The following is a 27,306-nucleotide window of genomic DNA, read 5'->3' as shown; positions in this document are numbered from 1 at the left end:
CCAGGATAGGTGATGTCAGGGGGTGTGGCATATGCAAATCAGTTATGCTAATGACACACTTCTGGTGATGGCAAGGGGCGTGGCATATGCTAATGAGTTGTGCTGATAAGTTCCTCCAGCTCTTTTTCTATGAAATGACCCCTGAGACCAATTGGATCTTCGGGTTCCCAGACAGAATGCCTCTGAAGGACAGAGTGGGCGTGTTGCTAGTTTTTCTCTGCTTGGGGTTTTCCCTGTGGCATCTAACCTGCCTTTGCCAGAAACAGGATGCAGGGTTCATGGTCCACGGGTGTGATCTAGCAGGGCTCCTCGTGTGAAGAAGAGTGACCTTGGGTGTGCTAGCTGGAGATCCCCCTGGGGTCTCAGCGAGGAAGCAGGATTTGAGCCCAATGGCACTGTAGAGATCAATATTTTCAGGGTATTTTGGAGGTGCCACTGGACTCAAATCTGCAGACCAACCGACCTTAAACTGTCAGCAAGGAAGGCGGACTATAAACAAATAAAATGGAGGGGGAAAACCCAGCCTTGCCTTTTTGCGAAGCCACCGATGCTCTCCCTCTCCCTTTCAAGAGCAGCGGGCCAAGAAACCCGGCTTTGCCCCGAAGAGCTTACAGTCTAAATTTAGAGCGGCCACGCCGGCCAACAGAAGTAGGCCAGGGTGGCACAGCCCCGAGCCGGGCGAGCGTCCAAGGCGCGCCGCCTGCAGAGGGCAGGCTGGGGCCTCGCTGGCTCGCCGCTTCCTTCCCTTCGCAAACTCGGGCTTTGCCCGCCGCCGAAGCTTTGGCACGCTTTCCAGCTTCGCCTCCTTTGCGTCATGGAAAAGCCGGGAGGGTGACCGAGGCGGAGAGAGCGAGTCGGGCAGCGGCGTCGTGGGATCCAGAGAAAAAGCCACCATAAATTGGGGGGTAGAGGCTGAAAGGGGGGCGCCGGTCGCTGCTGTGCAATAAAAGGCACCCCCTTGCACAGACAGGTGCAAAGAAGGGACGCGCGCTAAAGGAGAGGCACCTTTGGAGAGGTATCCTCAGCCAGGCGCGCAAGAATTGCGCACGGGGAAGAGTGAAGCGTGCAAACACAAAAGAGCTGCGCACGGAGAAGAGTGAAGGGTGCAAACACAAAAGTTGCACCTGGAGGGGGGGGAGTCTCTCTCCAGAGAGTGCAGTTGCAACAACCTCCCGCCACCCCAAGGCTTCCCAAAGGAGAGGCAAAGAAAGCGTCCGAGGCGTGCGCCCGGCTAGCTGGTGCGCAAAGTGGAGGCGCCGCCGGGATCGCCTCTGCGCCGCCGGGCCGGCTTGCTTTCCGGATTCCCAGCCCTCTTCCCGAGCGGAAGTGCCGCCGTGGTGCCGGAGCCCTCCCCTCTGCCCTCCCCACGCGAGCCGACGCCTCCCCCAGCAACCCCGGGGGAAACTTTGTTGTGATCGCCCCTCGCGCTCGCCGGAGAGAGATCCGCGGCTCCTCGTCGCCCGCGCCGGATGGTGGGATTTTCTTGTCTGGAAAGCAGCGATCGGATGGCCTGTGGCTTTTGCGGCGTCCTTCGTGAACGGTCAGGAATTTATTACCTTCTCGGGAGCTGATTTCCTCCTTGCTTTGGCTTCCTTTGAAAAAGCAAAAAATCCGCGGCGGCTCTTGCGAATGTTTTGATCGTGTCAGTTTCAGATGGAAACTGACCAAGAACGAAGGAAGAAGCATTTTACGCTTCGCCGGTGGCTGGGAAAACAAAGCTTCCAGAAGTGAATGCTATTTTGGAACACGGGGACGACACTTCTGTGTGTTGGAAACTTTTCTCCCTCCAGGGCTGCAGGGGAGAGAGCGACAGAGACGAACGTTTCTTCTTCTGTTCCCTCTTCTGTTGCTTTCGGGTTAAAAAGTTCACGTGAACTCTGAGGGTGCCCCGTGGAGAAGGAAGGGTTGTGTGTTTGTGTTCTTTTTCAAACCAAGGCGTGACCCATTCAGTTTTGGATTGATTTGCGACTTTTCTTCCTCCTCCTCCCCCCCTCCGGAGGGTTGTGGCTTTCGAAGCGGACCCAAAAGGGATTACAGGAATTTGCAAAATATTTTTGTTTGGATTGTCGACAATAGCAGTGAGCTTTCTTCTTTCTCTCTGCACAAAAGGCACCCCCTCCCCGCACCCTGGTGTGTGTTGCACTGGATGTACTTTCAAAAGCTCTATTTTTTATAAAACAAATATCTTTAGAAAGAGGAAAATCTTGGATCTTTCTTGGATAGCAATGGTTAATCTTTACATGCAATTTTAGTGTAAACAAAAAAAAGGCAGATGGTTCAGGCAGAACCGGTTTGCAAGAGAAAATCAACACGAGGATGCCAATTTTCTGGTTATTTATGCATCTGACTGAGGCCATATCTATCACCTAAAACACGGGGGTCAAAAATGCTGTTCAATTTGCCCCAGGCATGTTTTTCTTAGCCAGAGCATGCAGACAGCAAAGTGGCTGGAATTTATAAACCTCGGTGCTAATTCGTAAGAAAAGGATAATTATATTGTTCTTTCCCGGGAGAGTCTGCAAAGCCTTTCTTCTTCTTTACCACTGAGCTGTTGTAGATTTCAAGGCACCAGAGAAGTGTTGTATTTCAGCTGACTGGTAGCAACTTCAGTAGTGGCTGGGGCTGCTTCCAAGGAACAGCCATGGCGCTGAAAGCCAGAGCCCTTTACAACTTCCAGAGCGAAAACAAGGAAGAAATTAGCATCCAAGAGAATGAAGAGCTGGTAATCTTCAGCGAGAACTCTCTGGACGGATGGCTGCAGGGGATGAACAGCCGGGGAGAGAAGGGTCTTTTCCCTGCATCCTATGTAGAGATCCTTCGCTCCAGGTCAGCCTCAATGCATACGGACCATTCCGGCAGCCCCAGTGGGTCCCCTGCAAATGGGTCGTCCTTCTACGTGTCCCCTTCCAACACCAGCATCTCCCACCAGGGAAGCTTTGAAGATGACGACGATGATGACTGGGACGATTGGGACGACGGGTGTACGGTGGTGGAAGAACCCCGAAGTGGATCCAGCACCAACGGGCATCCTTCTCCCAGCCTTCAGTATCCCGGGCCATACCTTCACCACAACAATATGGACTCCCGGCCCAAACCCACTCTGGAGAGGCAGGACAGCATCACGTCTTCCAAGAGGGGCAGCGTTGTGGGGCGGAATCTGAACCGCTTCTCTTCCTTTGTCCGGTCTGGAGTAGAGGCCTTCATCCTGGGAGATGTGCCGATGCTGTCCAAGATCGCCGAGGCCTACTACATCGACATGGGCTCCAAGGGTCCCCAGTGGCGATCTAACCCACACCCTCTGATGTGCTCGGTGGAGGACCCAACCAAGCAAACCAAATTCAAGGGCATCAAGAGCTACATCTCCTACCGGCTGACTCCCAGCAACAGCAAGTCGCCAGTCTACCGGCGGTACAAACATTTTGATTGGCTGTACAACCGCCTGTTGCACAAGTTCACGGTCATCTCCGTGCCGCACTTGCCCGAGAAGCAAGCGACGGGGCGCTTCGAGGAGGACTTTATTGAGAAGCGCAAACGGAGGTTGATCTTGTGGATGGACCACATGACCAGCCATCCAACGCTTTCGCAGTACGAGGGCTTCCAGCACTTCCTCAACTGCCATGACGACAAACAGTGGAAGATGGGCAAGCGTCGGGCGGAGAAAGACGAGATGGTGGGAGGCAGTTTCCTGCTGACCCTCCAGATCCCGACGGAACACCAGGACCTACAAGACGTGGAGGACAGAGTGGACACTTTCAAGGCCTTCAGCAAGAAGATGGACGACAGCGTCCTGCAGTTGACCAACGTGGCTTCCGAGCTGGTGCGGAAGCATGTGGGAGGCTTCCGCAAAGAGTTCCAGAAGCTGGGAAATGCATTCCAGGCCATCAGCCACTCCTTCCAAATGGACCCGCCTTACAGCCTGGATGCACTCAATGGCGCCATTTCCCACACGGGCAAGACCTATGAGGTAGTTGGGGAGATGTTTGCTGAGCAGCCCAAGAACGATCTTTTCCTCATGTTGGACATGCTGTCCTTGTACCAAGGACTCCTTTCCAACTTCCCAGATATTATTCATCTTCAGAAAGGTAAGCATAGGGCACACCTTGCTTCCTCTGTGGCCTAAGGGTGGGTGGGTGGGTGGGAATACCACAGCAATGCAGCCAAACTGGTATTTAATTGAGTCATTCGGGGGTAAGATGGAGAACTTCAGATATTATTCTCCGGCTGCCGAGAAACAATGTTGCCAGATAAGGGTGCTCTCCTTATAGCATCTGGCAAATCGCAGAGCATGCATAACACAATTCTTTTCCAAGTACTGCAGTAACAGGTTCATCTTACTATACTTTCTAGAGGGATACTTCCATAGAGTCAACAGCTAAGGAAACTGTGACCTAACAAGAGAGTTCCCCAGTTTTCATAATAGCAAAGAGTCCAGTAGCACCTTTAAGATTAACCTTATTGTAGCATAAGCTTTCGAGAATCATAGTTCTCTTTGTCAGATGCATCTGACAAAGAGAACGGTGATTCTCGAAAGCTTATGCTACAATAAAGTTGGTTAGTCTTAAAGGTGCTACTGGACTCTGCTGTTTTGCTACTGTAGACTAACATGGCTAACTCCTCTGGATCGATGACCAGTTTTCATAAAGCATGATTCCTGTTTTTGTGGAGTACACCATCTTACAGATAGAAGAAGCCCTTCATTAGAAAATGGATGCTGTTCTCTGAGTTGTTTAATTTATAAAAATAATTAAGGCTTCCACATTTAGAATCCACTTTGGAGGAAAACTGCGTGACCAGAAATAACTTGCCCAAGGCTAGTATCAGGATGTGGGTCATAATTTCAAGGAAAACAGCGACAAAATGTTAACCTTGGTCTTCGGACACACACTACTGAAGAGACATCATCAATGACATTCATTCTCCAGCATTTGGTAGGTTGCCATGTTGGTCTGCAGTAGAACAGCAGGATTTGAATCCAGTGGCACCTTAGAGACCAACAAGATTTTCAGGGTATGAGCTTTTGAGAGTCAAAGCTCCCTTCTTCCCTTCTGTTTGAAGAAAAGAGCTTTGACTCTTGAAAGCTTATACCCTGAAAATTTTGTTGGTCTCTAAGGTGCCACCAGACTCCAGTCCTGCTATTCCCCAGCATCTGTACATCTGTGATGGCATGGGATGTTCATAAACATTCCAAATTCTCCAGCTAGAGTCTTGAGGGAAGGGGAAATTGTCAGTTTGGCTGGGGATTAAAACCTCATATAGGCTGCAGGGACAGCTTTGTCAGGCAGGCTGGGGACAGGAAAGAGATCTCAGGAGTTTGAGAAACTTAAGGGACAGAGAGCCCCGAGGCAAGATGGAAAGGCACAGCACGGGCAGCGGACTGAGAAACTGAAACCCAAGGTGGGTGAAGGAAAGAAGGAAGGTTAGGGCAAATTAAAAGTTTGCATTGATCAGCATGTGCCTTCGATTTGGGAAGGGGATGTTTCTGGCTCACATTAATGTTAAAGAGAAATGTACTCCAAATGAAAGGGCATTCTTATTGTTCCCAATCAAATTGCTCTTGGCTGGAACCTTGGGTCTCAGGATTCCGGCCAAGGCCTGATCTACTACACACAGCTGCCTCCTAGGGATATAGCACTCCATCTCAGATTGATCCCCTTTTTGCTCAGACTCACACCAGCTGGGTTGCCAGCCTCCAGGTGGTAGCTGGAGCTCTCCTGGAATTACAACTGATCTCCAGACAACAGAGATCCATTCCCCTGAAGAAAATAGCTGCTTTGGAGGGTAGACAGTATGGCATTATACTCTACCGAGGCCCCTCCGCAAACGTTACCATCTCCAGGCTCTACTCCCAATATCTCCAGGAATTTCCCAACCCAGAGCTGGCAATCCGAGGGGCTTGTTTTGTGGAAGAAGTGCTGAACAATGGGATGTGGCCTCTTGTGGCTGAGATATTTTAAGTGTTGCCCAGTGGAAGACGTTCCGTCTTGGGCCTTGCAAAACAAGGGAGCCCGAAGTATCCCATGAACGGGAATCAGAGATCTTGCTCACAGGAGCATTTGGGGAGGGCGGATATGTGACCGTCCCCGTTCTAGATTCCCTGTTTCTGCATCTTGACCTGGGCAAAGTTCACGGGACCCACTGTTGTGCTTGGAGGGGCTGTGCTTGGATGGTGGTTATGGAGATACAGTTAGAAAGTAACCAAAATGCACCATTTCCGACTAGGGCAGGGGAGCTCTCACTATTGAATTCTCCTCTGTACAAGTTAATTCCATACAAATTAACACAGCAAGGTGGAGCAAAAAAGTGTACCCATACTGCTGCCCCTCACATTGTTAGCTACAAAGGATAATTCCTCTCCCCCATTTCCCCCAGCGACATCATAGTGTGATGCTAGTTTGCAGTGGAACAGCAGGATTTGTGTCCAGTGGCACCTTGGAGATCAACAAGATTTTCAGGGTGTAAACTTTAGAGAGTCAAAGCTCCCTTCTTCAGAGATGGTGCGCTGAAGAAGGGAGCTTTGACTCTTGAAAGCTTACGCCCTAACAAACTTGTTAGTCCTCTGTGTGATGCTAGAATTTGATGCAAGCTGGGAAAAGTGGTTTTGTGACAGATAATTAAGTCATGTTTTTACTGACGGGGTTCATTTAAAACCAATTAACACTGTTTAGTGCTCTAATTTCATGCTTTAGTTCTCCCCTTGTTCACATACAATGATGGTGTCTCCCAACAATTTGTGACATCCATCCCCCAGTTATGGTGTTGAGAAAGCTAGTGGATAAGCCTTCTTGGGGCAGACTTTGGGGCAGAAGTTTGAAGCCCCAACGCAGCTATGGCCCCTAAAAGAAAGCTGCAGCCAGCGAGTGAGACTTACTTCTGAGTAAAGGGCCATACAGTCAGGTCACACCATGTGCATTTGGGCTTTGGGATGGGGGGCAAGCTTATTGAAAGTTCATGGTAGCCCTGTTCACAAGTTACAGTAAACACACATACGATCCATGTGCAATGTATGCTTAATGTTTTTAAAAATACATGCATCGAGTAATTCTCATATTACATTCAATGGATGAGCAGCTTGAAGGTGTGATACAAACCTCACGTTTATCCAGGTCTCTGGTCTCAGAGCCAAGCTACAAGTGACGCCTGACACAGGTTGGACACTTGTCAGCTTACTTCAAGTTCTAATGGGAAATGTAGGCGTCCTGGTTTTACAGCTTGGCTCTCCATTACAGCTGCAAGACCAGGATGCCTACATTTCCCATCAAAACTTGAGGGAGGCTGACAAGTGTCCAACCTGTGTCAGGCGTCACTTGTAGCTTGGCTCTCAGTTGCAAAAGTGAACGCACATTGGCTCTTTCTTTCAAATAATGTATGCAAGACGTGTGTGCTTTCATTGTCACGTGTGAACCGGGCTTCTGTGCTTTGCATTTAAAATGTGCATGGTCTAAAGTGCAGCCCTGTAAGACCCTTCTGTTCAGTTGCCTTAAGGTTGGCAACCTGTAGGTGGTGGCTGGGGAATGGCTGCTTTAGAGGGTGGACTTTATGGTACGATAGCCTGCGGAGGCCCCTCCCCAACTTTGCCATTTCCAGGCTCCACCCCCAAATCTCCAGGAATTTCCCAACCTGCAGCTGGCAACCTCAGTTACCTAACTTCAGCACTGGGTTTGGGGAAGAGAGGTGGCTTTAGATTTCATTAAAGGCTCCCTCACTGCCCCAAGAATCCAGACAGTGAATAAAAGAATAATGGATGTTTATCCCCATACCCCACCAGCCTATTTCTCAACGGGGCTTGTGTTTTTGCTGTTCTCTGCTGACCCAGGTATTGGGTCCCGTATGGCATAACTTTGTGTATCCTCTCCTGTCTTTAACGTAGATGAGAACAAGGATTGGCCGAGTTTTTTGGCAAGTGTGGCACCCATCTGGCCGCAAACGTTCTCCCAGCATGCAGCACAACCTGTTTGTCCCTGGAGACATGCCACAGTTTTGCAGGATGTGTACATGGGCAAAGAATTCAGCTTCCAGACAAAAATAATCGTTCACAATTTTGGGGGGGAAGGAGGGGACACGCACAAGATCCTAGTCCTCATGGCTGTGTGGGGAGTGGACAGCAGGTGTAGTGCAGCCGGAGAGAGGGAGGTGGGAGAATAACCCAACTGTTATATGAGGGCCATATCTTTCCCTAGTCCAAAAGTGCCATAATCTCTTTATCGCCTTTGTCACTGTTCCCATCTCTGGCATGGGTTGGTCACATAGAGATGAGAACCATCTTGATTGATTAAATTTATTTATTTAATCAAATTTATACTCGGCCCTCCCCACGAACAGGCTCCGGGTGGCTAACAATATATATTATACAATTAAAACCAGGGCTTTTTTTCAGCTGGAACACGGTGGAACGGAGTTCCGGCACCTCTTGAAAATGGTCACATGGCCGGTGGCCCCGCCCCCTGATCTCCAGGGGCCACCGGCCATGTGACCATTTTCGCCAAGGGCAATTTAAACTTTAAAAAACTTGTTCCAGCTGACCCAAAGTGACATCATTGTGCGGTCCTGAGTTCCACCACTGAGTTCTACCACCTCTTTTCCCAGAAAAAAAGCCCTGATTAAAACCATATACATAACTAAAAAGCATAAAAACCATACAAACAAACTGGCACCATGGTCAATTCAGGCTATAACAAATATATATAAAAAACCCCATGTGCTTAGCTGCAGCATAGCCCAGCGCGAATGTGGCAAACAGGAAGGGGACAATGTGCTTGTTCTCAACCAAAGGCCCAGCGGAACATCTCCGTTTTGCAAGCCCTGAGGAACTGTAATAGGTCCCGCAGGGCCCGTATCTCAGTTGGGAGTGTGTTCCACCAGGCCAGAGCCTTAAAATTGCTCAAGGCAGCTTGCAATGTAAGCCTTGAACGTGCGAACATCTAAAGCGTGGTTGGGTGGGGTTGCGATTTGGACATGTGCGGCTGCTGCTCCAGCGGATTTATTTTTTGTATGAACATCTAAAGCTGCCTTATATGTAATCTATCAGACCGTCAATCCCTCAAGGCCAGTCTTGTCTACTCTGTCCGGCAGCAGCTCTCCAGGGTCTCAGGTGGAGGTCTTTCATGCCACCTCCCACCTGATCCTTTTAACTGGAGATGCTGCGGATTGAACTTGGGACCTTCTGTGTGCAAAGCACCTGTTCTACCACTGAGCCATGGCCCACCGTAGACCACAGCATGCACATTTGTCAGTCATACATGTAGCCATTCCATCATATGCAACATAGTGCCTGTGCACCTTTTCTGGGCTTTCCTGCATCCAGAAATGAAACCTGTAGGACGCTGTGGCCCTTGGTGAACTCTGTTCAAACAACCTGCTCCCATAATAAGTTTTGCAAGGCATTTAGTTCATCTGTGAACAAGCACAGCCTATTATGTTACTTGACTTTAGGAGCTGGCAATGGATGGGCATTGGGCCTTTGTCTACACATAAGGTGTAGACGGTGTGGACATGTGCAGCTGCCTTCTACTGAGTCTGTCCAGGTCAGCATCGCCTGCTCTGACTGGCAGGTGACTCTCCAGAGTCTCTGGCAGAAGTCTTGCAAATCACCTACTGCCTGGTTGTTTCAGCTGGAGATGCTGGGAATTGAACTTGAGACCTTCTGCATGCCAAACAGATGCTCTACCACGGAGCCACAGCCCAGCACAGAGCAATAAACCACCCGCCAAAGTTAATACCTCAAACAGTAGCCAGCATTGCTGTTTTGTCAGCAGCAGCGAAGAGAAACAGCATCTCAAAACCTTAGAAAACAGAGAAGTGAAGTTAGACCAGCAGGAAACTACAATATCCCCTCACCCCCTCGAGTCAACCAAATGCATCTGTGAACCATCCTTTGGATGGTTGTTGTGGGTTTTCCGGGCTGTATTGCCGTGGTCTTGGCATTGTAGTTCCTTTGTAGGATGGTTGTTGTGGGTTTTCCGGGCTGTATTGCCGTGGTCTTGGCATTGTAGTTCCTTTGTAGGATGGTTGTTGTGGGTTTTCCGGGCTGTATTGCTGTGGTCTTGGCATTGTAGTTCCTTTGTAGGAACTACAATGCCAAGACCACGGCAATACAGCCCGGAAAACCCACAACAACCATCGTTCTCCGGCCGTGAAAGCCTTCAACAATACATCCTTTGGATGTTTATCATTCTCAAGGCAACCCATGGGAACGAAAGGGCAAGAGACTATTAAGCAAGAGGTTATCGGCATTAAGTGATCTTGTGAATGCTCTTCCTGCTGCTTATATATGGTTTATGACCCTTGCTGATTTAATAGAACCTCCAGGTTCAGTGGCAGTATACCTTTGAATGTCAATTGTTTGAGGGAGGCCAGGATGGGGGGGAAAGGACGTTGCCTTTGGGCCTTCCTTGTTGGCTTCCGGGAAGCACCTCGTGGGCCACTGATACTTGACTAGATGTTTCTTAGTTCTGAGCCACCAGATTTACACTTTCCCCTCTTTTCTTGCGAAAACTGATTTTTTTAAAAAAAAATGACCGCTAAGAACATTGTTCTCAGAAGCTACCAATCACATTTACCACACCCTACCACCAGGAAAAACCTTCCTTCCAATTTACCCTCACAACAACCTTGCAGGGTAGGTTATGCCATCCGACGCTAAGTTTCATGGCCGAGTGGCAATATGACACAACACTCTAACTGCTACACTGGCTGTCAGACACCTCTGCCCCTGTGGTATTCCGTGCTTAAAATTAAAATTGTGTGCCAAGACAAGTTACATTTGGCATATTTTATGTGTATTGATCAACTGTGCATTTCCCCCTTTTTATGTCACATAATTATTCTAAAACTTGAATTCTTTTAGCTTAATCCTGGGCAGTGTATCTGATGCTCCACTCTCAGATACTGAAAATCTTATACGGTTGTTCCTTCTGGTTCCTGAGATTTCCACATGGATAGCCAAAGGAACTAGAAACTTGCCTTTCCCAACCACTCCTCCACACCAAGACAATTCTCTAGAAACTGCTTTTCTTGCTCACATTCTGCATTTTCCTACCCTACAGAATTGTGCCTCCCCAGATACAAAGCACTGCCCGTCGCTTGTGGGACAGAGCTCCACTGTCCTTTCTGTGCCAGGGAGAATCTTATCTCCTTGGCACAGTGCCCAGGCGTTACGAAAAAAAAACTTGAATTACAACAAAATGCATTCTGCTTTGTTTTTGCCTGGGATGATTGCTTCCCAAACCTCCAGCCCCAAAGGGTGGTTGCTGCTGTTTGCAGGAACTGAATTTTTTTGCTCGTTTGTGTGTATCTCTGTTGCAGAGCCCATGCTTAGCATGCAGAAGGACTAGGGATTCCCAACCTCCAGGCCTGGTTTGGAGATTTCCTGGACTTACAATTTATCTCCAGCCAACAGAGATCAGTTCCCCTGGAGAAAATGGCAGCTTTGGAGGGTGGACTCTCTGCCATTATACCCTGCTGAGACCCTCCCCTCTCCAAACCATTCCCTCCCCATACTAGGGTTGCCAGCTCTGGGGTGTGAAGTTCCTGGAGATTTGGGGGGGGGGGTGCCTGGGGAGGGTGGGGTTTGGAGAGGAGAAGGACCTGCAATGTATAATTCCATACAGTCCACCTTCCAAAGCAGCCATTCCCTTCAGGAGAACTGTTCTCTGTAGACTGCAAATCAGTTGTAATTCTGGGAGGTCTCCAGTCACCACCTGGAGTTTGGCAACCATACACCAGGATCCACCCCCAAATCTGGGAATTTTCAAACCCAGGGTTGGTGTAATCTCTGGCATTTCCAGTTGAAGCATCTCCACACCCAGAACAATCTCTTTCTGAGGCTTTTTTCATACACTCAGGGAGAACGTGGTGGTAGACAGCTGTAGGGGTGAGATTCCACCTTTGAACGTCCCTTTGTGCAAACGCCTCTCTGCAATTAGAAAACAAGCTTTGCAGCAGAGAACATTTCCATCCCCTTGCTGAGCTGGTGTTCTGATTGCGGGGAATGTCTTTTAAAACTTTGTGGAGCATTGCAAAGCGTGGTCCTCCCAAAATGCAGGGCAACCCATTTGACACACTCCAGTTCTCAGACATAAAGTCTCTATAAAGTCATAGAATCATAGGGTTGGAAGGGATCTCCAGGGTCATCTAGTCCAACCCCCTGCATAATGCAGGAAATTCATAACTACCCCCCCTCTCATGACTGCCCCAGTGACCCCTGCTGCATGCCCAGAAGATGGCAAAACACCGTCAGGATCTCTAGCCAAACTGGCCTGGGGAAAATTGCTTCCTGACCCCAAAGTGGTGATCGCAAATCAACCAATATAACTGTCACCTACTAACTAATACAACTTGCAAGAATATTCAACACTCTTATATGCAAAATTACAAAATTTTCTCATACAACATTGAATCATAAATGTACAGTCAAAACAAGAGGTCTGAAGAAGGGGATACCGGAAACGGGACCTCTTGCTGGCTGACCCGTTCAGTTACAATTTGAAAAAATGTCGATTTCATTTTCACAATTTACTTTTTGTTGAAATACTGACTTGAGCAACATGTATGTGCTTTGTATGTATTGAAATCTGCATAAAATTGCATAGAGGCTTTTTCTAGCCCTATTCAAAGTGATTGTGTTTCTGCAAAAAAATACAGGGGATCGGTTTGAAAATTTTCTCCCCTCCCCTTTTTGTTTTCATTTGGAGTGCGATACACGCCCTAACACGTTTATTCTATTAGAGTTGTTTTGACTGTACATTTATGATTCAATGTTGTATGAGTAAATTTTGTAATTTTGCATATAAGAGTGTTGAATATTCTTGCAAGTTGTATTAGTTAGTAGGTGACGGTTATATTGGTTGATTTGCAGTCTTACGCCGTCACTCTCTCTTTTTGTGTGTATGGTTCTGATCCCAAAGTGGTGATCGGCATTAACCTGGGCTGTTGTCACATGGGCCCTTATTTCGTCAGTTTTGCACTAGAAATCGTTTCTTCTGTTATCATTATTAGAACAGATTTTCCCATCTTTCAACAACTGCTTGCGCTTCCAGTCAGTCACATTAAAAGGGAAAAGCGCGATTCGACGGTCAGTCAAAGGGCCTCCGGAAACGGGGCTCTAAAACCCCCGTCTCTTAAAAAAAATTTTTTTCACATATTTGTGCTATATCACTCTTCTATTATACCAGTGTTGTGGTGGGCCAACCCAAAAGGCAACCATGATAGGTAGCAGAGGTTTCCCGCCAGTGACAGAATAGCACTATAGCGCTATAAGGCTGACTTTTAAAAAAAAAAATATTTTGAGGCTTAATTGCAGGTCGCGCTGGGGCTTGTGGGAGTGTAGGGCAGGAGAATCAGTGTTAGGTGTGACAGATGATCGTGGAGAGTGAGCGTTTTGGTGTTGCAAAACGTTCATAGTCGATCCAGGGCATTCACATGGAAGTGGATAAAGATGACATAAAGAGTGACAAAGCGTGAATTGGGGAGAATGGCGAAATCGCAAGAGAGCCGGAATAAGGTGAGCATTCAGTGGGAGATGGCGCTAGTTTGGCACTAAATTTATGGCTGTGTGACGACGGCCAAGGGCGTGTAAGAAGGAGCCACGAGAACTAAGCACTGCAGTCAGGTCATGTGACTGCTACTGGTGTGAACCTGACTTCCGTTTTCCAGCAAGATCCAAAGGGCATGTCTACTCTGCGTCCGTCAATGACGACAGCCAATGGATTCTTTAATAGCAGAAGAACTTGAATGAGAACACGACTCTGTTCTTTCCTTGTGCCTATTGTGACTCACATGGAGATTTAAAAACCACACCTGTGGTTTAAAGGTGGGATGTGGAGGAATCCAACACTCTCACTTCTCAGAAAGGCATGAATCATATCTCGGAGCATGTAGAAAGGAGAAATTTCAGGCGCTTAGAAGGGAACAAGGGAGGGGGGATAGATCCAGGCAAGCTTGTAAAGCAGAACCGTTGAGGGCCTCAACCCTGGTCTGTGTAGACTGATATCTTGTGTGATGGAGTGGTTAGAATGTCAGGCTAGGATCTGGGACACCCAGGTTCAAATTCCTTCTCTGCCATGGAAGCACACGGAGTGACCCTGGACCAGTCATACACTGTCTGCCTCACCCGCCTCCAAGGGTTGTTGTGAGGATAAAACGGAGAATGATGTTGGGGGGACATGGGGCATAAATATCTAAATATATTGTTGTTGTTGCACAGTGTTTGCTTAGCACAACTTTAACTGAGGCCGTCGTCACACGGGCATCTCTTCCGTTAAATTTACAGCATATAGCGTCCTACCTGTTATCGGCACAGTAACGTTTCTTTGGGTCACCTAACGGCTCTTCACGCCACCAGCTTTCCACACCGAAGCACTCTGTTCTGTTCTCTCTAATCGTGCAGAAGCAGCTCCTCCCCCCCTTTTTTAAAAATTATTCTGGCGTTTTATTCCGCTATAACGGAATAACAGCATATAAACATCCCGTTAGAGCAAAACATTACGACCCTTTTGTTTTTCCAACTTTGAAATTATATAAATAGCCCTTTGCCCGCAGAAAACTCCCTGTCTGGCGTGATCCCCATCGCTGACGACTCTGCCATGGCGATTGAGTCATTTTTACTTCAGCAGAAAGTTTGCATTGTGTTATGTCGTTATGGCGTTATAAAGACATAATAAAATAAAAAAAAAGGGGAGTCGCAGGAAGAAATGGATTCTGGGTTTGAAGGGAGGGCATAGGACGTTGTGAGGTGAAATACATCGATGTGAGGCATTCACACTGAGGCACAAAATAGCGCGACTATCAAGCACAAAGCAGAAGAGAGAAAATCGCTACAGTGTTGGAATAAGGTGGGTGTTTGCCGGGAAATAGCGCCATTTTAGCGCTAAATAAAAGCCCGTGTGACGACGGCCCTGAGAGAACTAATATTCTTACATGGAGCCTGGAGATTTCCCAGAATAACAACAACAACAACATTTATATACTGCCCTTCAGGACAACTTAATGCCCACTCAGAGCAGTTTACAAAGTGTGTTATTATTATTCCCACGACAATCACCCTGTGAGGTGGGTGGGGCTGAGAGAGCTGTGATTGACCCAAGGTCACCCAGCTGGCTTCAAGTGAAGGAGTGGGGAATCAAACCTGGCTCTCCAGATTAGAGTCTTGCTGCTATTAACCACTACACCAAAATGGCTGCCTCCTAAGGATGTGTTTTCATATTTGGGTGCCAGACAGCCACACAATAACCAAACACTCACCCCCTTTCTCCACTAAATAGGCATGAAGTTGGAAACCAATGTTTCCCCAGTTATTAATGGTGTGCTTTTCAAATGGAACGATGCCTTAGATCGACTGGCAAACAGGGTCCCGTTTGCTCTGACTGGCTGCGGCTCTCCAAAATGGGATCTAAAAGGCAGGGGAAATGCATTCCCTAGCACCTAAAAACATAAAGAGCAGCCATGCTGGATCAGACCAAAGATTCACAGAGGGCAGCAAGAGCCAGGACAGAGAAAAGCAAGTCCTTCTTCGATCAAAGGGCAATTAATCTGTGGAATTCACTGCCACAGGCTGTAGAACTTGTCACAAGTTCCGTAAGCTTTGTAAAAAGACTAAGCAAGTTCACAGAAGAGAGGTTCCACCAGTCCTTATTAGTCATGCTGACTAAATGGAACCTCCATGTTCAGAGGCAGTGGGGGAGCAAGTTAGGTTGCCAACGCTTGTTTGGGAAATTCCTGGAGATTTGGGTGTGGAGCCTGGACGGAGGGGATATCCGCAGGGATGTGATGCCATAGACTCCGCTCTCTGATGCTGCATTTTCTCCAGGGGAAGTGCTCTTTGCCGTCTGGGGAATCAGTTGTCATTCCAAGAGATCTCCAGGACCCACCTGGGGGTTGGTAATCATAGGAGAAAGAAAGGAGGGAACTGGCTTGCTTCCAGAGTTTCCAAGGACATCTAAGTGGCCGGTATGTGAAACAGAATGCTGGACTCCGTGGCCTGTGGGCCTGATCCAGAAAGAGTTGCCCTTGAGATTGCAGCGTATGATTCCTCCCCTCCATTAGTCAAAGGAATGGAGCACGTTTGTGGGAGTTACTCACTGCTGCATTGCATACAAGTAGACCTCTTGTATGAAGATGTGTCTAGGCAAGCCAATTGTTGGGTGGGATCCAGGGGGTACCCTACGGCGCTCCCTAGAACCTTTTGCAATGCCCCAGAGTCCACTGCTGGCTCTCAAAAGAGTTTTTCAGTAGTCATCAATAGGGGAAAACGTTGAGTGAAGGAAAAATGGTTTTTAGACATCTGGGAAGGAATCCTAGCCTAGTGCCACTCCATTCAGGACGGAGCCTAGTTTTTTGCAACTCTGCATGGTAAATCTTTGCCCTATTTTGCTTCTGGATTTGCCTGTTGGAGAGAGGCCGGGGATATACCTTTATGATGGACTGTACCAGGGGTGTGGGCATTGGCGCACTCCCTCATGCCAAGCAAATATTTGTCTTATTCAAGATATTTTGAAACACGGTTTTATAAAAATAACTTTGTGACAACAGCTATCATATAAAGAACGAGAGCTTGTGTTTTAAAAAAAAGAGCTTGGGAAATTGATGGTTAAAAATAATTCTTTGAAAACTGGTCTTCCTTTGACCTCCCCCCACCCCCGTCCGCCCCCAAAGTGATGCTCCAAAATCCTCCACCCCATTGTCTAGCTCTGCCCACTCAGGATTCTGGAATGCATTTTTCAAGATCCTCTTTATCATAATTACCCTGAAAGAAAACAACCTCCTTTGGCTAACAGGCTTGTTGTGAGAATGGTGGAGTGCCTCCAGGGGTAGTTTAAGGACGCTGCTATTTATTTAAGAAATGGTTTTCATCGTCGGCAGGTCAGCCCTTCTGAACTTTGGAATAACTCTTCTTATTCAGTGGAGACCATTGTTTCGAGGATGTTCATATGTGCATAAACATCTAGGCTTGGCAAGAGGGTTGTAGAAATTTCCACTGGTCTGGGTGAAATCCTAGCTTTTCCATTAGTTCCTTTGAAACCTCTTTTGGAAATGGGGCAGAACCACATAGGGAGAAAAGTGGGTTGCAGTACAATAGAATAGCCGCTCTGCAGTGTCCTGCCCTCTCTCCAGCATCTCTAGAAGTTAAATGCCTTCCTCCACAGGGCTCATAATAATAATAACATTCAATTTATACGCCACCCTTCAGGACAACTTAACACCCACTCAGAGCAGTTTACAAAGTATGTCATGATTATCCCCACAACAACAAACACCCTGTGAGGTGGGTGGGGCTGAGAGAGCTCCTAGAAGCTGTGACTGACCCAGAGTCACGCAGCTGGCTTCAAGTGGAGGAGTGGGGAATCAAACCCAGTTCTCCAGATTAGAGTCCTGTGCTCTTTACTACTACACCAAACTGGCTCTCATGATAGCATACATAGTGCCTTGACCAAATTTATCCTCTCAACACCCCTGCGAGGTAGGATGAGCTCTGGGAAAGTGCTCACCTAGTACACTTGATGGCTGAGACAAGGGATTTCAACCCACATTTCATCAGTCCTAGTCAAAGCATTATCCCCCAGCACATTTTTTTTAAAAAATTACATACTCATGAATCAAATAAAACAGAAGTAAATATTCTTAATTGGTACCAGTAGCGGGAACCGAAAACAAAGGCAAAAACATGGATTAAGACCAATTAGCAACATCTTCCCGGCTTTAGCACAGCACGGAATAAAAACAGTTGGAAAATGGTGTCATAATAAATAACTAAAAATAGTCGCAGCAAAAACCAGATTAAACATGTTGTGAATTGTCGAGAGAGCAACAGATTGTAGGACAATTCTTCCTCCCCCCGTATACTTACAACCCCCACCCTTGCCTTTTAAAACAACATTGGACAGGATAGTAAGTGAGTACGGCGCAGTGTAGTGATGGAGTAGACGACCCTTCAACCAGATGTAAAGTTATAGGCAGTCGTCTTTGGTATGGGAACTGGGGTGTTAGAAGTATGACCCTACTTTTAAGAGAGAAATGAAGAATGATTCTCAAGTTAATACTAGGGCCGTTTTTGCTGATATCTCTGGCCTCTCCTCATCTGATACCTTGTAAAGCTTGGTTGAGGCTGTCCACTTCCTTTTCCAGACATTTTTAGCCCCCTTGGGCCAAAGCCGGAGGTCATAAACAGGAATCTTATTGGGGGGGGGGTATTCATCAAAGTCTACTCTACAGCTTTATCCTGGGCCTTGGCTGTTAATGGATTGTAGCCTTGGGTCATGCAACAGGAGGGGATAAAAACTCTTTAAAAGAGCGTTCCTTTTTACATGCCAGTGCTCTTCCAGGAGGGAGAGAAATGGCAAGAAAAGCGAGCCATCTTAACGGATTCTCAAGGCGGCAGGACAGGGAGGGGAGGAAACCATTCTTCCACTCTGGAATCTGCGGTAGGAGGAAGGCCGGCATCTCCCACTGACTACGCCGGCATCTCCTGCAAAGAAGGGTGGGACTGTTTATTCTCCATTCCTTGTTTCTGGGATTGTGGCCCAAAGACCCTTTTTTTACCGTTCCATCTGGTTCCTTCTGTATGCTGTATTTATTTACTCTGCACTTGCTGGTCTGCTATTGATATAAAACCATTTTGGAACAGGGAATATGGATACCAACTTTGGTTTGGGGAATTCCTGGAGATTTGGGGGCAGATCTTGGAGAAGGCAGGTTTGTGGAGGAGAAGGATCTCTGATGGGTTTAATACCACAGAGTCCATCCTCCAAAGCTGCCATTTCCTTCCAGGATCTGGAGTTCAGTTTAGTGTAGTGGTTAAGAGCAGCTGTACTCTAATCTGGAGAGCCAGGTTTGATGCCCCACTCTTCTGCTTGAAGCCAGCTGGGTGACCTTGGGTTGTGGTAGCTAGCTAGTTAAAAAAATTATTTTTATAGACTGCTGTGCTAGGGCCAAACTACAAGTGACAAATGACACAGGTTGGGCACTTGTCAGCTTCCCTCAAGTTTTGATGGGAAATGTAGGCAGCTTGGCAGAATGTTGGACAAGTGACAGTTGAAAAGTCCATTGGACAGCAGTCAGAGAGCCAAGCTGCAAGACTAGGACGCCTACATTTCCCATCAGAACTTGAGGGAAGCTGACAAGTGTCCAACCTGTGTCATTCATCACTTGTAGCTTGGCCCCTAGATGGGGCATTAATGCTCCTTTTATGTACGGGCACTTAAAGTAAGTCTGTATATATGGAGGGGGACAGTCCGTGGTACAAAGTGCTTTGCAGAATTTCTGTAATTCTAGCAATAGCCCTAGAAGGGAGGCCAGTATTATATTGTACAGATTTAGGCCATGGGAGAGTAGAGTGTCTAATACTAGCTCATGAATGGACAAGAGAGGCAAAATGTGGACGAGGGATTTACTGGATCAAAGCCCATTCTCTGAGCACTATTTTGGGGGCAGAGTGCCTGGGTTGCCAACTCCCTGGAGATGTGGGGCTGAAACCAGGAGAGGTGGGATTTGGGGACACGAGAGACCTCAGCAGGTGATAACACCATAGAGCCAACCCTCCAAAGAGGGCATTACTGTCGTCTGGAGATCAGTTGTAATTCCAGATCTCCAGGCCTCACCTGGAGGTTGGCAGTCTTATCCCCACACCAGTCTAAAAAACCTGGTGGAGGAAGATGAAACCTGGAGACTTAACAAGCCAAGAAACTCACCAAGGAGAGGTTCACCAATGGCTATTAGCCACTACAACTAAATGGATCCTCCGTGTGCAGGAGCAGTGTACCTTTCAACACTCATTTCTGGGGAACGACGACAAAGAGAGGGATTGGCCTCAGTGCCCTGGTTATGGACATCTGGAGGCCTCTGGTTGGAAACAAGATGCTGGACTAAATGGGCCATGGGTCCGATCCAGCACAGTTGCTCTTATATTTTTAACACGCATCACACTTTTTAAGAAGGCATTTCCCAGCAGGAAAAAGAGGGCCTGTGATTTACCAGGAATAAGTCATTAGGGCCAGTTCTTGTATATGACACGCTCTTCCTGTTTTGGGAAAAGCCACCTGACTCAAGAGCCGTTGGCAAACCATGCAGGAAGAAAAATAATTTCCAATTAATATGTCTCAGAAGGCTCGCAACCAGCACATGGCGCAAGGCTGTGTTTGCATTCTGTGCAAAACAAGAGGTTTTCAGTCTCTGTATATGGTGTCGATTTGCCCGCGTTTTTCATTTGTGCAGGATCAGTCCCTGGTTTTTGCTAGTGAAGCAGAAGAATGCTGTAGTTGGCAACCTTTGAAAGCGACGTGTAGAGATGTATGACAGGGAAATACCAACATGGGTGGGACGGGCTCAGTTTCTGACCATCGACTAGGTCTTTGTTGTGGTCTCCTGAAGAAAGACAAAATTCTGTTAGCAGATTTCTTCCATAAGATGTTTTGGGAGTGCTGGGTTAACAGGCAAACTTACACAACGCTGCATCCGTCTAGACACTTACTTTTGACGTTAGAAGTTTACTTTGGAATTCTATTGCACTCGCTCAGACTGGCGGAAGCCGATTCTCCCTCTGCTTTTAAAACACATTAAACTGGTCTACGCAGAGATTTGGGCCGGGTTCATTTAGGATTCAGCCGGCTTAATGGCCTCCTAGTCATTTAGGGACCTAATGGCTCCATGTAAACAGGGAAGCGAAAGACAGGAAAGAGCAAGAGAATAAACTGTTAGGACTCAACCCTGGGCAGATTTGCACGGCAGGATAAAGGTGGAGAAGGGAATGCAATGTCCAGGAAGTGATCCGTATCAAGGGCTTGGCAGCTCAGGCCTTGGCGAATGTGAAACAGAGATTGGATCCTCAAACGGGGTTAGAATAAATCCGAAGTAGGAAGGGGAACCTGGGTTACTTCTATTATCAGCGTTTCTCAAACCTCCACTAACTGAGGCGCACCACCCTCACTCTAAAGCACCACATCTCTAAATATGTTGTGTATGTCTACAATTTGTAAGCTGCCTTGAGCTTTGTGGAAATAAATATATCTGCTTGGCACCTTGTGGAAATAAAAACAACTATTTTAAATTTTAAAAAATGTGGTCATCACCGGGGGACAAAGCTCAGCTAAAGTTGCAATTGCACATGGACTTACTTGAGAGTAAGTTCCATTGAGCTGGTGGGATTCTGCTTTCCAGGCCTACTTCCTCCTAGATAGGGTTGCCAACCTCCAGGCAAGGCCTGGAGACCTCCTGGAATTATAGCTGATCTCCAGACAACAGAAAGTGGTTCCCCTGGAGAAAAATGGCTGCTTTGGAGGGTGGACTCTATGGTATTCTACTGCGTAGAGGTCCCTCTCCAAACCCCATCTTTCTCAGGATCCACTGCTAAATCTCCAGGAATTTCCCAACCCAGAAATGATAATCCTCAGCCAGTACTAGAATTTTGACAGTGGAAAATTCAGTGTGTATTGCAGTTGCCGTAAGAGCGGATACGTTTCCAGTCTATAAATACAGCAAGACGGTATCTTTTTAGCAGTAGAGACAGATCCAGTGCCTGTCAGTAACAGGTATCCACTCTGAGAAAAATGCAGTACCTAATTAATTATAGACATGAACCACACAGCAAAATTACCCTTCTCCCAAGAGCGAGCCTCCTGGATACCGTTGCTGCTCTTGTTTTCTTGCAAACAGGCAGCGATTTTACACATGAGTAAGGCCAACAGAAGACTGTGCAGATGGCAGGGCTGCTGTAAAAGCAAGCACAGCCTCCCATGACGGCCTCATGCATTAAGCAAGTGGTTTGAATTATTTATTGCATACAACTGGAATGGCTACTTCGAGGCAAGCCATTTGCTGGATTGCTTAGCACAGGGAGAGACAGGATTCTTCTAAGGGAACTCAAGACTCACTTGAGCCTTCTTGTTCGAGGGCAATGCCTTTCAAAACTTTCTCCCAGCAGAGTGCTCTCTTTACCCCAGAGATTTCCGTTCCTGTCTGTTAAGCAAGCCCTGCACATCTGGAACCACGGCATCCCTTGGCAGAGGCTGGGGGACAAGTTCTAGAGCAGGGGGTCTCCAACCCGTTTGAGTCTGCGTGCACTTTTGGAATTTTGAGAGGGGGTAGTGAGCACCAATCCAAACTGGCTGCTATGGGAGGAGGAGCCAAACCCCAAATGGTTGCTGTGGGAGGAGGAGCCAAATGGAACACCTCCCTGCTGACTTTACAAAAGAATTGCAGAAAAGGAACAAAAAGAAATGAAAGAAAGCCTGTGCAGAAAGAAAGAAAGAAAGAAAGAAAGAAAGAAAGAAAGAAAGAAAGAAAGAAAGAAAGAAAGAAAGAAAGAAAGAAAGAAAGAAAGAAAGAAAGAAAGAGCCAGCCTGAAGGGATAAAGGAACCACTGGCTGGTCCTCCAGTATAAAAAAACTTTCATTTAAATGAGGACAGCCAATAACAAGCTCTGCCTTAGGCTCTACCCACTTTCTGAAAATCTTGGTGGGTGCCATGGTGTTCACGGGTGCCACATTGGGGAACCTTGTTCCTGAGCATCAAAAAAGCCCAACTAGATCAGCATCTTGTTTTCCATAACGGGTAGTGCCTTCAAGTGGAGGTGCCAACTTCCTGGAGTAAAAATGTCTGGTCCCTCTAACAGAGGCTTAATTTATTAGGTGATACTAACTTCCATTTCGGGAAAACTTCACCTGCCCGTTGCCACACTTATTAAAGGGAGAACACATTTTTTTCTCCAGGCCTGTTGGCAACAGTACCTTCTGCTGCTGTTTGTTTCCCCTGCAACTGGTAGGGACTGCCCCACCCCAGACTGCAGATGGAGGCTCACACTTCGGAATGCCCCATCAGATGCATCTGACGAAGAGAGCTGTGATTCTCGAAAGCTTATGCTACAATAAATTTGGTTAGTCTTAAAGATGCTACTGGACTCTTTACTGTTTTGCAGCTACAGACTAACACGGCTAACTCCTCTGTATTTATTTTTGTTTACTTAGCTAATTCTACCCCGCTTTTCTCCCCAACCACTGTTCTTCCCTCCTCTTTTTTATTCTTGCATCAGCAATCCTGTGAGGTAGCTAGGCTGAGAGAGAGAGACTGGCCTATGGTCACCGAGCGAGCTTCCGTGGCAGAGTGAGGATTCGAACCTGGGCCTTCTAGCTCCTTGGCAGACACGCTCTAACCTTCTTCCCTTCTACACTGTTATGGAAAGGTCATGTGTTACCTGTACAATAGACTTATAGCCCCGAGTTTCCTTTTGGCACAGGTGAATCCACAGATGGGAAGTTAGCACATCGGCGAGGATGGTGGCAAAGGTCAATCCCAGACGATGAAATGCTGGGTGGAGTGGTTTTGCATGCCCACCAGGCTTGCCAGATCATAACCCACCTACCCTACCACAGGATAAGACAAATCCTGTAAACCCCGTGGGCTTTTTTCTCACTTTCTGCTGCAACTTGCTGATTCACCTAAGTTATCCTTAGATCTGTTCTTTTAAAAATTATTTTCCCTTGGCTGTGAAAAACGGTCCTGATTTTTGCAATTAAAAACAGAAGACAGTATTACACAGGCCCGACGACAGAGTCATTTCCCCCAAACATCAATAATTCGAATTATTTAACATTTGGATCAGCTACCTTCCTTCCTCACTTGGCCCACGACAGTCTAGAAATTGGGACCAGATGGGTTCTTTTCACAATGGCAAAAACAATTACATATCATTGTTAGAGTTGCCAACAACCTGGAGGAAAGAATAAAGTCCTCCTGATGGTCCTTCGTTAAACCCAAATCACAGAGCACACAGACTCACGAGTAAGCGTATTGTCTGGACTGTACGACTCCTGACTGCATGCGAGGGCTCAGTTGATCAAATGCCTCTCCATACTTTCTAGATCCCTGCATACAGAACACGAGGATGTGTGGAAGAAGAGGTCTGTCTAGCTCAGTTTCTCACCTAGTTTTCCAAATGCAGGGAGGTTTTTTTTGGGTACGGATCATTCAGTCTTGCAAGATCTAAAGTGGTACAGCTCAGACAGAGATTTCCCACTTCAGAACTAGGTCTAACCGAGGGCACCTGAATACATCTTCCTATTAAAGGAGCATACGATTTTCTGTCTTCCTTTTTTTTTTTTAATGGCAAAATTGACGGAATTGCTGAGGGACAAAACAACAGCCAGTTTTGTGAAGATCTGGAAACCTTTCATGGACTTTCTGTATGCAAAAGAGAAGTCAGAGCTAATGATCTGTGGATATGAAAATTAGAGTTATAAGGCTGGCAACAAATGATAGGCTGAAGTATGGGGGGGGGGATGCAGATATCTTCGCAGTAAAGTTGAAGTTGTATGTTTAATTAAGATACGGGAAATACGGAAGAGTTATTGATTAAGTAACGAGCTTAAAGAAATTCTGTAAAATGTCTAAATGGTATGTTTCCCTCTATGTTTTCATGTATTAGTTTGTTTTTTTGTTTCTGTTTTTTTGTTTTTCTATGTGAACTTTTGTTTGTTGTTTGTTGCAAGATTTTCTGTCTTCCACATGCCCCAACTATCTCTATTTACCAGAGACATTTTAAGACATTTTGTTACCTTGTCCCGGGGGGGGGGGGGGATTCTTTGTTAAAATGTTAGCATGAATCGCTAGAGCTGTTACTTTTTGTGTTTTAGTCTCCATCCCAGAACCTCTAGAAATGGAATCTCTGAACGGTGTATACATCTTATCACTAATGCAAATTATCATTAATGCACATTGTTATAGATCTATGTCGCATAGAGACTTGCACATGCTGTTGGAATCAGCATGATGCAATAGTTACTGTGTTGTAACCGGGGTGGGGAAACCAAGTTGCAAAGTTACTTTCAGCCATGAAGCTCACTGGGTTACTGTGCCCTCCCCCCACTGCTTAGCCTACTCCACAGGGTTGTTGTGAGGCCAAAAAGGAGGGAGAACCATGCATACCACTCTGGACAGGGTAGGATAAAAATGTTAACTTATTTTGAAGTGCTGGCAACAGGCTGTAGGTTAATTACATTGCCTAGCAAATCTCTAACTTAAATCACCGTTGTGTTTTTGACTTTTTCAAACCATGTAGGATGGCAACTCCAGAAAAGACCAATACAGCATCTTGAAGATTGTGGTGGTGAAGGGATTGAACTTTGGATTTTTAGGAGAGTGCCCCCATTTCGATCTCTGAAACGATGGGTGGGGGGCAGTATGGATTCGCCTGGACGCTTGAGGGTTGCTGTGGTGTAATGGTTCGACTAGCGTCTGGAGATAACTGCACGACCTTGGGCCAGTCACAGTCTCGCAGCTTAACCTACCTCACAAGGTTGTTGTAAGGGTGAAATAGGGTGGGGAATCTTGAGCGCCCCCTCGAGATCCTTGGAGAGGAAAGTGGGATGGATTATAGCACAGAAGATTCGGGCTACGAAAGTCCTCGACTGAAATTTGTAACCGTTCTGTGTTGTTTCCCTCTGCCCTCTCCCCTCACAGGCGCCTTTGCCAAGGTGAAGGAAAGCCAGCGAATGAGCGACGAAGGGAAGATGGACCAGGATGAGGCGGACGGGATCCGGAAACGTTGCCGCGTGGTGGGCTTCGCCCTGCAAGCCGAAATGAACCACTTCCACGAGAGGCGCATATTGGACTTCAAGAAGATGATGCAGTCTTACCTGAAGCAACAAATCCTCTTTTACCAGAGAGTCAGTCAGCAGTTGGAGAAGACTTTGCGGATGTATGATAATCTCTAGTGTTTTTCTAAACTTCAGTTGCCCGGCTTCTCTTTTGAACCGGGCGGCCTCCGATGCGGATCTTCCAAGCCCTGTCCTATCAATCAAGGTTATTTGCTACACTTATGCTGGGACCGTTTTGTTTTTTTTACTCTATCCTCCTTGGAGAAAAAACTTTATGAAACGCATAGTGTAGCCAGATCTGTCCATATAAAGTTGGAAAAGATGGCGTGTCGGAGTCAGGGAATTCGACTTCATGTACAAAAAAAAATAAACACCAAGCAGGAAAAAGGGAAGCTTACGGAACTTGTGACCAAACTCCATATTTAAACTCCATTGTTTCATTCGAACCGGTTTGCTGAGATTCAGCAAACGACATTTGTGACATTCCAGCGAATATATCCTCCTCCTTCCTCAAGAGGAGGCCCTCCTTTGTTTTTCACACACACACACACACCAGCCCTTGCCTCCCTGCAACACTGTTTACATGAAAAAAGTTATCTTTCGTTGTTGTTTTTTTTTTAAAAAAAAACAGAACTGTTTTTTTTTCTTCCTCAGGCTTGATTTTCTAGAATTACGTCCTCCTAATTATACAAGCGAAATAAAGCATAACCCCTCCAATAAATGAGACGTGGCTTGCAAATGGCTCTGTACTCTTCTAAGTGCTGCTTAAATGGGTTACAATAACTAATAAGGAAGGGGGTATTAATTGTGGGGGTGGGAGAATGCACACATAAATGGCTTTTTTAACGGAAATGGTGAAAAGAAGGCACTGAGACCTTTGTGAATTGTTTTTAAATGGCATGAAGGAAATAAGCATTTATTTTGTACTCTTGAAATCAGAAAGATGCTTGGAACTGCCTTGGTACAGCTTGTTGTGTTTGCTTTTGACGACTTTATAATAATTATTTTTTGCAGGGGTCAGACTTGGCCATGGATGTACAAATTATGAAAGGTGAAGAAAATGCACAGCTCAAAAGAGTTAATGTGTTAGCTTGCTTTGACAAGGCAAAGCTGCATTTCAACTGGACTGGAAAGTTCCCGTTTCCCTCCACGCTCCCCCAACCCATCTTTCAAACACATTTATTCTCCCATTCTTACTCCAGGGAGTTCAAGCAGGCATACATAAGACTCCCTCTGTTTAATCCTCACAACAACCTTGTGAGGTAGGCTAAGCTGAGGGACGATGCCCAAGCCCTTATTGACCTTCTAGTGCAACCCTGTGAAGAATTATTGCATTCTAAACCCATTGAAATTAAGAATATCTCTGCATAGGATTGCACTGTTGTTGACCGAGTGAGGATTTGAACTCAGGTCTCTTCAGGGATCAGCATGGACTCTAACTGCTAGACTACACTGGTGTTCCTCTGGCCATCTTGAAAGAAGATTGGATTTGACTCTTTAGGCCTGAGCTGATTCCCTGTGGGCGAAGGACAGGAAGAAACTGTTCCCTCTCTTTTCTCCTCTAGTTTCTCTACTTCTACCTCCCTGGGTTTGCCAGCCTGAACTTGTGAACTTCATACATTTGTGTCTTAGTATATAGCCACCAGATCCGATGGTTTCTTGAGAGGGCCTTGAACATCTGAAACTAGCCTTATGCTGAGTCAACCCTTGGTCCCTATCAGTCAAGACT

At 46.7% G+C, this 27,306-nt stretch overlaps 1 protein-coding gene across 1 annotated transcript; it reads left to right on the top strand.

Annotated features, from left to right (window-relative positions):
- Nucleotides 1-875: 875 nt before the first annotated feature.
- Nucleotides 876-26,504, top strand: SNX33 (sorting nexin 33). Its single transcript, XM_055002979.1, has 2 exons — nucleotides 876-4,082; nucleotides 25,441-26,504. Exons 1-2 carry the CDS (start codon nucleotides 2,642-2,644, stop codon nucleotides 25,692-25,694), a joined length of 1,695 nt encoding a protein of 564 aa, XP_054858954.1. The 5' UTR covers nucleotides 876-2,641; the 3' UTR covers nucleotides 25,695-26,504.
- Nucleotides 26,505-27,306: the final 802 nt, after the last annotated feature.

The sequence above is a fragment of the Eublepharis macularius genome, chromosome 18, assembly GCF_028583425.1.
Source record: "Eublepharis macularius isolate TG4126 chromosome 18, MPM_Emac_v1.0, whole genome shotgun sequence".
Taxonomy (NCBI): domain Eukaryota; kingdom Metazoa; phylum Chordata; class Lepidosauria; order Squamata; family Eublepharidae; genus Eublepharis; species Eublepharis macularius.
Note: the sequence above shows the minus strand (reverse complement) of the source record. Positions and strands in the feature narration are given on the sequence as shown.

What these genes read in the sequence shown, in the direction of transcription:
- SNX33 (XM_055002979.1), top strand. Translation starts at nt 2,642, where the DNA reads ATGGCGCTGAAAGCCAGAGCCCTTTACAACTTCCAGAGCGAAAACAAG. An exon ending in TATTATTCATCTTCAGAAAG is followed by an intron (nt 4,083 to 25,440) that starts GTAAGCATAGGG and finishes CTCCCCTCACAG; the next exon opens with GCGCCTTTGCCAAGGTGAAG.